The sequence below is a fragment of the Fukomys damarensis genome, unplaced genomic scaffold, assembly GCF_012274545.1.
Source record: "Fukomys damarensis isolate Sample0158 unplaced genomic scaffold, DMR_v1.0_HiC HiC_scaffold_15, whole genome shotgun sequence".
NCBI lineage: Eukaryota > Metazoa > Chordata > Mammalia > Rodentia > Bathyergidae > Fukomys > Fukomys damarensis.
Window position 1 is genome coordinate 23125216 of NW_022900927.1, and position 11227 is coordinate 23136442.

At 38.6% G+C, this 11227-nt stretch overlaps 1 protein-coding gene across 3 annotated transcripts in view; it reads right to left on the bottom strand.

Moving 5' to 3' along the window:
* Positions 1-3058: 3058 nt before the first annotated feature.
* Prim1 (DNA primase subunit 1) overlaps positions 3059-11227 on the bottom strand; it is a 28622-nt gene continuing 20453 nt past the window's right edge. For all 3 annotated transcript variants that reach the window (XM_033763711.1, XM_010644647.3, XM_010644648.3), the window contains exons 12-13: positions 5953-6051; positions 3059-3558 (exon numbers count right to left, since the gene is read on the bottom strand). In XM_033763711.1, the coding sequence (XP_033619602.1) occupies positions 3539-3558; positions 5953-6051 (119 nt within the window). In that variant the 3' untranslated portion in view covers positions 3059-3538. The remainder of the gene's footprint in view (positions 3559-5952; positions 6052-11227) is intronic.

Consider the following 11227-nt stretch of genomic DNA (forward strand, 5'->3'; position numbering starts at 1 on the left):
AAAAAAAAAAAAAAAAAAAAAAAAAGGAAAAAAAAGAAAAAGGAAATTAAAATGTAAAAGGCTCAGAAAGCTGCTTTAAATCTGAGATTTTTTTTTTTGAAAAAAATTTTTGTTTTGGTTTGTTTTTTGAGACAGGGTCTCACTATGTAATTGAGACTGACCTGGAGCTATGTAGCCCACGCTGCTCTCAAACTCACAGTGATCCTTCTGCCTCAGCCTCCCAGGTGCTGGGATTACAGGCGTACACCATCATGCCTGGTTTTAAATCTGAGATCTTTACTGAAGTGAAGAGAGGATTAGGATTGGTGAACTAGGATTAAGTAGGACAATGAAAAATACCAAAATCCAGAAGTTATAAAATTCCTCTTCCCATAGACTCTGAAGCCAGACTTTGTTGTGTGAACATCATCTGGGTTCTTTGCAGTACTGGGGATTGAACCCAAGGTCTTTCCCCTGAGCTACATCCCAGCCTTTGAATTATTTTTTAAAATTTTGAGACACGGTCACACTGTTTTCACATTGTCCAGGCAAGGCTAAAATTTGATTCTTTTGCCTCAGTATTGATTTAGAGACAGGGTCCCCCAAAATGATACCTGGTCTTATATTAATTTTTGCTCCAAAAGATGCAATAGGGAATATCTTTTTTATGTACAATTAAATTTGAGTACAAAAATTGCATTTGTCCACGTACAAAAATGTGTCGTGTCATAACCCTTCAAACTGCGAATTTTTTTTTTTTACTCCATTTCCTGTAGAACATTTGGCTCCAATTCCTTGTGTCCAGCAATAAAACTCTCCTTAAAAGACCACTTCTTGTCCATGTATCCTACTTGTAGTGCACTGGCAGCACAGCTGTTAAGTGATTTTATCCCATGAAATTTTCACGCAAGTCATAACCTCTTGCAGGCTGGGTGTTACAGTTTCCATTGTCTTTTTTGTTTGTTTGTTTTTGAGACAGGGTCTCACTATGTAGTTGAGACTGACCTGGAACTCACTATGTAGCCCAGGCTGGTCTCAAACTCACAGCAATCCTCCTGCCTCAGCCTCCCCAGTGCTGGGATTACAGGTGTGTGCCACCATGCCTGGCATCCATCAAGTCATTTTATTTGAAGATTTAAGAGTCAGGAGTGCTGATAAAAATAGTGACAGTTAAATCAGCTGGGCATTGTTGCACATATGTGTAATCCTAGCATTTGGGAGGCTGAGGCAGGATTACTGTGAGTTTGAGACCAGCCTGGTCTATACAGTGAGTTCTAGGTCAGTCTCAACTACATAGTGAGACCCTGTCTCAAAAAACAAACCAAACCAAAACAAAACAACAAAAAAACCCCAAGACAAAGACAAAAACCAAAAAACAAACAAAAAACCTCCAAAAAACAAAAGAATATGGTCCACACAAAAGCAATGAAAAATTGCAGACACCAAAATTCACAAAATGTTTATTTTATGAGCACATTATGTCCATTACAACACATGATGTGTTAAATTATGAAGATTCACATTAGACAACCATGTCTGTTATCATGTTCACACATTATTCGTGCATTGTCTGTATGTTTGGCAATAAGTCATCCAAGTTCATTGTTTACATATGTGTTTGTCTCTCACCCAAAGGCACCCACTTGGGTATTTACAAATAGTTATAATTTATATTATTTAAGTATTGTGAATATTTATATTTAATAATGTATTTGCTATTTTATAATTCAATACATCCAACCTGTGTTGCAACATACTAAATGCATCCATCTAGCTAAGGATCTTAACTGGAGCCTATTTTTGGGGTAGGGTGTATATTATGAGCATCCAGAAAAATCATGCTAGGTCTTATTTTCGGGGAAATATAGTACATAGTCTGGGACAGCCCAAAGCTCTTTATATAGGCCAGGCTACCTCAAATTTGAGATCTTCTGTCTCAGCTTCCCAAGTACTGGAATTACAGTCATCAAGTAATGTAATTAACCTATTTTTCTTCTCAGTTTTCTTTTTGTTTTTTTTTTGGTTTTTTGAGACAGGGTCTCACTATGTAGTTGCGTCTGACCTGGAACTCACTATGTAGCCCAGGCTGGTCTTGAACTCACAGGATCCTCCTGCCTCAGCCTCCCAAGTGCTGGGGTTACAGGCGTGAGCCACCACGCCTGGCTTCTCAGTTTTCTAATCTATACAATGAGGATACAAATAGTTTGTAGGATTGTTAGGAAGAAGAAATTACATGATAATTGCATATTACTTAAAAATTTTATTATTACTAATATTGTAGGTAGAATTTTTACCTAAGTACCTGATCTGTAAGATTTTCACTGCAGTCCATTTACTTTCAGAAAAAAGGCAAAAGTATAACTGGTTGTCTCCATAGATAAAACTATTCTCCTTTCTTCCTCAGCAAGCCCATGGGCTTTCTCTAGCTCTTTCAGTCTTTTTTTGTTTGTTTGTTTTTTTGAGACAGGGTCTCACCATGCAGTTGAGACTGACCTGGAACTATGTAGCACAGGCTGGTCTTGAACTCACAGGATTCTCCTGCCTCAGCCTACCGAGGGCTGGGATTACAGGCGTGTGCCGCCACGCCTGGCTCTTTCAGTCTTAATGACTACCCAATGAATGAACTTTCTTTTTTGGTAATACTGGTGAATGAACCCAGGGCCTGGCATGAAGTTATGTCCCCGCCCCTCAGTTTTTGAGGTAGGGTCTTGCTATGTGGTTCAGGCTGGCCTTGAACTCCCAGCAAACTCATGTCTCAGCCTCTTCAGGACTGAGATTACAGGTGTGTACCAACATGCCTGGCTCTCAGCTTTTTGCTTTTCATTTTTGAGACAAGCTGTTGCTATCATCACTCCTCCTAGGTTGGAACTATGATTCTCATTAATTTTTTTTTTCTTTTGAGACAGGGTCTCACTATGTAGATGAGACTGACCTAGAACTCACTATGTAGCCCAGGGTGGTCTTGAACTCACAGCGATCTTCCTGCCTCAGCCTTCTGAGGCTGGGATTACACGTGCACACCACAATGCCTGGCTTGGAATTTATGATTCTCCTTCCTCACCCTGCCAGAGTGCTGGGATCACAGATGTGCACTACCACACTCAGCTTTCTTTTTGTCTGTTTTGGAGACAGGGTTGTCACTATGTAGCTCAGTCTAGCCTAAACTCTGGATCCTCGGGCCTTAGCCTCTCAGAGTGCTGGGATCATAGGAATGTCCTACCACATCTGTTCTTGGATTTCTTTATAAATTGGCAGGTCTGAAGCTTGACATGGTGGCACACACCTATCACACAAAAGTGACCCAAATTTGACTGAGGTTAGAGTTATACAATTCTGTCAATGTGCTAAAATCTACTGAATTTTACACTTTAAGTTTGCAAATTGTGTAGTGTGCAAATTTTTAGTTTAATAAAGTTGTTTTAGTAAAAAAAAGGAAATTCTGCTTCAAGCACTAAGATGCATACATGCTTCTATCATATTTATTATATGAATCTTGAAGTATTTGATCCTTGGTTGAATGTAGAAGATATCCACACTGGTTTGAGGGGAGTTGTTATCTTTAGAAATCTTTTTGTAAATCTAAAATAGAATAGATTTTTATCAACAGTTAGTAGAGGGAAACAAAACTTATTTATTGTCACATCCTGATTTGCTTCATGCTTCCATTAAATTCACAGCATTTATAAAGATTTGCTTTCATATTTGCTGAAGCCCACAGCGTAGTCTGAGCCAGTACAGAATGAGAATACAAAGGACTTACCACAGCCAGTTGGAATGGAGGCTTCAACAAACAGGCTTTTCAAGTTCAGAGTCAACATCGTTCATTTACTAAGCACATATTTGTGTGTCTACTCTAAATAAAATATTATCTTATGCACTACTTAAGCTGCTATACATTTAAACGAGAACTGAAGTAAAGGTTGGGAAAGTGGCTCAGTGGTAAAGGACTTGCCCACACCCTGGCTTTGACCCCAATACAACAAAACAAGCTATGCTGAAGTCGAGACGGAGTTTCTATTTTTCTAACATTGCCACAGTTTTCTAGGGTATCTATCAATCTCTTAGATGATGCGTACTGTGATTTTTTTCTTTTGGCTTACCCATTGTGAGGTCTTGCCTATGCAAAGAGCTCTTCATTTGACACTGCTATTCTGTTTGCACCTCCTCGTCACTACATCCACCAGGATTTTAGCACTTCTCTGCTGAATCTGACATTTGGTAATCTCTGTAAAACTTTTCCCTGGCTTCTGTGATACTTCATTTCCATCTTTCATCTCTCTACTTCCAAATCATTGCCAAATATCAAGAGTAGTTACTGTATATGTACCTGTTGGAGATTTCCAATGCTACTGGACTGGAAAAGGCCATTTGGTCTCTTGGGATCGCAACCCTTTTTTCCCTAGATTTACTTCTCGTAAATACAACCACAAATTATGGTACTCTCTTTCCTCAAGACTTTAATAATCTCCTTGTTCCTATTTATTAAGCTCAAACTGCTAAATTTGGAATTCAAGCCCATCTTGGCTTCAGCTTGCCTCTTTCCATTTATATCCCATCATTTCCTGGCAGTTTTTCCAGATTAGCTGTACTATTTGATTGGAATTCTCTGATGCCTTCTTGTCTCTGCCAAAGGCAGGGGCCCAAGAATGAATAAACCTGGGCTGGGGATGTTCAGTGCTTCCCTGGCACAAGCAAGGCCTTGGGTTTGTTGCCCAGCATCACATACACACATACATTTTTCCAATGTTGTATCCTATCTCATCAGACCTCCGACTGTAAACTGGGTGTGGTGCTGCACATCTCTAATTGCAGCACTTGGAAGGCTGAGGCAGAAGGATTTCCACAACTTTGTGGCTCGGCTAGACTACATAGTGAGACCCTCTCAAAACAAACAAACCTACCCAAAAGAAGACAAAGCAAAAAAACTCCCCAAGAACATCTCATAGTGGAAATCCTACCCATATTTCAAGCAATAGTATATTGGCACCGAGACTACAATTTTTTTTAGCTACTGTGGACTGAACCCAAGGCTTGTGCACTGAGATACATCCCCAGGCCTTATTCTGGGACAGGGTCTTGCTAATTTTCTAAGTTGCTCAAGTGGGGCTCAAACTTGTGATCCTCTTGCCTCAGTCTCCTGACAGCTGGGATTATAGGTGTGTAGCACCGCACCCAGTCTACTGTAGAGCACTTAATGACAAGGAGGTATGGTATGAAATTCATCTTTTTCGGTGGTGGTAGTGGTCATTACACTTAGGGTTCTGCACATGATAGGTAAGTGTTTGTACCCTTTTAAATTTATTTTTGACATAAAACAGGGTCTCATTTTTTAGTCTAGGCTGGCCTTGAACTTGTGGAAATCCTCTTGTCTCAGCCTCTTGAATAGCTAGTATTATATGAGTGTGTACCACTGTGTCCCTAGATCTGAAATTTATGTATGTATAATTCATGTTTTGTCAATAGTGGCTGACATAAAACACATTTAATAAACATTATTTGTTGAATTAATTAAAGAACCTCACTTTTAAAAAATGGTAGCAAAAGTTTTGTTAAAGGTAGGAAAAGAAACAGGCTCTGCAGAGTGAGTTTGGGCCAAATAAAAGTAGGAATACTCTACAGCATGAGGGTAGGCCACCATGTAAGAGAGAACATGGTGGTCAGGAGCCTCAGTTTTTGAAAACAGTAAGGACTGTCTATGGCCATACCACCCGGATTATAACCAATCTCGACTGAAAACAGTAAGGACAGTACGATAAATCAATCATTTTTGTTTTCTTTTTTTTTTGGTACCAGGGATTGAATGTGGGTCCTTGCGCTTGTGAGGCAGGTGCCAGAACCACTGAGCTAAATCCCCAGCCCCAAATCAATCATTTTGGGAGGCAAAGACTATAGCTCAAAATTGTCCCTTTGTTGGATGCTTTAAACTGCTCATATTTAGACTTAACTAGATAAAAGGGAAAAGTAATGTCTTACCACTCTTCTTGAGAAGTTCTCCTTTTCGGGATTTATCCAGGTTTTCAAGAAAACGTTCAAATACTTTCACATAAGGTGCTAGACTGGTCTTCTTATAATCTAAATCATGAAGTATAATACTATAATTAGCATGTTAGCAAGAACAACTTTTAAATTTTTGGTAAGAATTGTTTTTGTTCTTTTTTGAGATAGGGTCTCACTATGTTGTTCAGACTGGCCTTGAGCTCACTAGGTAGCCCTGGCTGGCCTCAAACTCTCAGAGATCCTCCTGCCTCAGCCTCCTGAGTACTGGGATTATAGGCGTGCACCACCATGCCTGGCTCTTCGAAGAATTTTTTATGGTTGAGGTACAGCTTACTAATTCAGTGGTAGTTTGCTTGCCTGGCATGAGATAAAACCTAAATTTGATCCCCATATACACAAAATCAATGTTAAACTAATTAAAAAAAATTTTAGATAGAAATATAAGAGAAATATAACTTCAACATGCAATAAAAATTGAGATTTTAAAATATTCTTTCATATACTCGTTTTTTTCAGTACTGGGTATTGAACTCAAGACCTTGTCCTTGTGAAGCAAACATGGTGCCACTGTAAATCTAGTGTTTTTGTAGTGAAAGTATATCTCAATGCAGATGTCAAAATATAATCAGAAATATGTGGTCTACATTAAGATTATAATAAAATTGCTGGGCGTGGTGGCGCACGCCTGTAATAACAGCACTCGGGAGGCTGGGGCAGGAGGATTTCTGTGAGTTCGAGACCAACCTGGGCTACATAGTGAGTTCCAGGTCAGTCTCAACTACAAAGATTATAATAAAATATGTAGTTGAAAAAGTAAGCTCACATTCCTAAGATTTTCACATATACTTAAAGTTTTCTAATAATTGAATTAATCACAGTATTAGTTTTTAAATTTAAATTAATTTACACTGAAAAAAAGCTGGGTTTGGTGGTACACGCCTATAGTCCCAAGACTCAGGAGGTTGAGACAGAAGGATCACTGCAAATTCAAGGCCAGCCTGGGCTATGAATATATAGAGTTGAAGGCCAGTCTGGACTCCATGGTGAGACCCTGTCTCAAAACAACAGACTGGAAAAAAAATTTTGATGTTAACCACATTCAGTGCTTAATAGAGACATGTGGCTGCTATTGGACAGTGCTGCTGTAAAGTACCTAAAATCACAAATGTATTATCTATTTTGGTAGTCAGGCTTTGTAGTATGAGGGTTAAGGTTATTGCTGTATTTTAAGTCTCCCTTTACATTTCTTTCTTTAAAATTCTGGCTAACAGCAAAACTTCAAAAATGCAGTTAGGCTATTCCTTCTGAAGAGATGGTAAGAAGTTAGCCCACACCACATTAGGTATTCCTTGATTTATGCAAGCCCCCTGCAAAAGCGGAGATCGAACTCAGGACCTTGTGATCCCCAGGCAGGTGCAGTGCCACTGAGCTACAACCCTGACCTGATTTATGTAAGCCTTAAAAAATGTATATGAAAAAATCGAGTGTAGAATCTTATCCATTCAATCACACAATCTATAATTAATACCCAACAGGGGAAGTTTGGGTAACAAAAAAGGGGTTTAATGTGAAATGTAGATTTTAGTAGTATGATAGGTCTTGTGGAATTAGGAGTCCTCATAATAGTTTATTAAAAAAGTAAAATAAGATTGAGGATGTAGCTCAGTGGTAGTGCAGGTGCTTACCATGTTTGAGGTCCTGGGTTTTATCCATAGCACCACACATACAAAACCAGAAACTATACTCTTTTGGGGGGTGGTGGTTTGAGACAGGGTCTCATTACGTAGTTCAGGCTGACCTTGAACTCACAGTGATCCTCCTGTCTCAGCCTCCTGAGTACTGGGATTAGAAGTGTGCACCATACCCATATGAGAAACTATTATCTGATTTACTTGGGACTGGGAAAAATTATTAAGGCTACTACTATCTGAGCTATGCCTCACCCCTACCCATCAAGTACTGGGGATTGAACATAGAATTGAGCTACCACCCTAGCCCTTAAAAACATTTTTTTTGGTTTTGAGACAAGCTCTTTCTGAATTACCTAAAATGTCCTTGAACTTGTTATTTTTCTGCCTTTGCCTTCTAAGCAGTAATTTTAAAACTTCTTAAGACCAAATACTATGGCATATACTTAAAAAAATGTGTATATTACTTAATATGTAAATGTAGTCTGGAAATATTTAATTTTTCAACGTTTAATACGTATTCCAAATAGTGAAACAAATACATAGAACTTTGTCTAAGGAGATTAAAAAACATTTTTTTTGGTTTTCTGAGGCAGAGTCACTCACTACCATGTAGTTCAGACTGCCCTTGAACTATGTAGCTCAGCTAGCCTTGAACTCGGGGCAACACTCCTGCAGTCTCATGAGGGCCGGGATTATAGATGTGCGCTGCTACACCCAGCTAAAATGTTGAATAAAGGTTCATAAGTACAGCGCCTGTTCTGAGGTGGCACCTTTAGGACAACAGGGAGTTTCTGTTGGTCTCGAGATGAAGAATGTGGCAGATCAAGTGGCCACAGCAGCCTCCTCCTCCTTGTATCTACAAGTTTTCTTTTTCTGTTTTGGTACGGGGATCAAACTCGAGACCTTGTACTTGTGAGGCAGGCGGTGGAACCACTGAGCTACATCCCTGGGCCCATATCTCCAAGTTTTCTTCAGGGCAAATGATGTGAGATTTGGTACACTAGCAGGGGAAGACAAATATGGAAACAGATATTTGCCTAGCATGCGAGACCCTGAGTTTAACTGCCGGTACCACAAAAAAAGAAAAAAGTTTCTAAATTAATTGGAAAAAATAAGCCCATATAGTGTCACAGAAAATAACATGATTGGGGCTGAGGATTTAGCTTAGTGGTACTATGCCTGCCTTGCAAGTGCAAGGTCCTGAGTTTGATTCAAATAAGACAAAACAAAACAAAATAAAAACAAAAATACTGCCAAGGTGGGTCTGAACTCAAAAGATAACAATGAGAGTAGAAAAGAGGTTGGAGAATATTCCAGAATTTGTAGAATGGAAGGAGGAAATAAAGCTAATGTGGAAAGGGTAAAACTTTAAAATCATGGGGTGGCACAAGATTATAATCTTAGCACTCAGGAGCCTAATGAGGTAAGAGGATTGGGCTATATAGCAAGAGTAAGACCAGCCTGGACTACAGAGTGAGACTGTGCTATAAACAAACCAACAAACAAAGAGAAATAATAAAAAACTAACATATCACTGATTCTAGACTACTACAATTTCTAATACATTCTAGACCAATGGCTACTATGGTATTTGTGAAGAGATCTGATATTCATTTCAGTTTATTTTTGTAATTATAGAAAATTTCTCCTAATAAGGAGCCAAACTTGTTTTCCTTTTCTTTTTGTGGTGCTGGGGACTGAACCCAGGGAACTTTGTGCATGCTAGGGAAGTGATTACAACTGAACCGCACTCCCAGCCCTCAAAACTTGGCTTCTGAAAAGTCAGGTATGGTGGTGCATACCCATAAACACAACATTCAGAAGGCTGAGGCAGGAGGATCACAAATTGGAGGCTACCCTGGGCTACACAGAGTGATCAAGGCCCACTTGGACTACATTAAGACCCTGTATCAGAAAACCAAAAACCAAAAGACTTTAAGTCTGAATAAACAAATAATTTCAATGACAAAAATGGGGATGGGGTAACTTGGTGGTAGAATCCATGAGACCCTTGTTTTGATCATCAATACCTCAAAAAAAAAAGGGTGGTGGTGGAGCTATTGTGGCTTTTCTTATGTTAGCTCATTCTGAGTCCTCTAGGGTATATTTTTACTTTGCTTTTTCCTCTTTTATTTGGTCCAAGCTTGCTCTACAGAGCTAGTTTCTCCTTCACTTTTCACTTTCACTTTTTAAAATCAACGTTGTCACTAATAAAAATTCACAAAGGGATGATATTCAGTTAAAAAACTGTTAAGGGTTGGGGATTTAGCTCAGTGGTGCTGATGCCTGCCTTGTAAACTTAAGGACCCGAGTTCCATCCCCAGTACCAAAAAAAACCAAAAAAATGTGCTAAAAGTAATACATTGTTTAAAAGAATAAAAAAGTGTACATTGCTTAAAAGAATAAAATAGTACTTAATGGGTTTATTATAGGAAAATTAGCAATCTCCTGCCCTGATAATTCTGACCTCTCTGTGCTCTTAAATGACAATGATTTTTAGCAAATATACACCTCCAGTGCTATTTACCAATGTGAGGCCATTCTCCTTCCTGTAGGTTTTTTTTTTTTTTTTGTGAGGTGTGGTAGTGATGGTAGTTTTCTAAACTTTTAATTTTTTTTTTTTTTGGTACCAGAGATTGAGGGCTGGGGATTTGGCTCAGTGGTTCCACCACCTACTGCACGAGCACAAGGGCCGAGTTCAATCCCTGGTACCAAAAAACAAACAAACAAAAAACAAAAAAGAAATAAAACTATAACATAGTACCAGAGATCAAACTCAGGACCTTGCAACTGTGAGGCAGGTGGTGGCACCACTGAGCTAAATCTCCAGCCATTAAACTTTACAATTTTTATTTTTTTGGGACAGGGTCTCACTATGTAGTTCAGGTTGCCCTTGAACTCATGGCTGTCCTTCTGCATCAGTCCCCCACATGCTGCGATTACCATGCCAGCCCAATTGATATTTGTGTTGAATAAATTTGATAAAATTGTCCTTTTTTATAGGAGGGATCATCAAACTTGGGACCTTGTGCTCTCAAGGCAGGTAGTGGAACCACTGAGCTAAATCCCTGGAGCCAAAGTTGTTACTTTTATATTGCTTGTTATATTATCTTATGAAATTTAACAAAAAATGTAATTTTTGGTCATCCTATATTTAATTGGACTGATTAGTGTTTAAAAAGTTTGTGTTGACTTCTCTTCAATATAGTTCTGGAAACATTAGCCACAGCAATTAGACAAGAGAAAGAAATTAAAGCAATAAAGATAGGAAAGGAAGAAGTTAAACTATCATTATTTGCTGATGATATGATACTCTACATTGAAGATCCAAAAAACTCCACCAAAAAACTTCTAGACTTAATTGACAGATTCAGTAAAGTATCTGGATACAAGGTGAATACCCAAAAATCAATAGCCTTTCTATACACAAATAACAGACAGACAGAAAGAGAAATAAGGGAAAAAATTCCTTTTACAATAGCATCCAAAAAAATGAAGTATCTAGGAATCAATCTAACAAAAGAAACAAAAGATCTCTACACTGAAAACTACAGCACTCT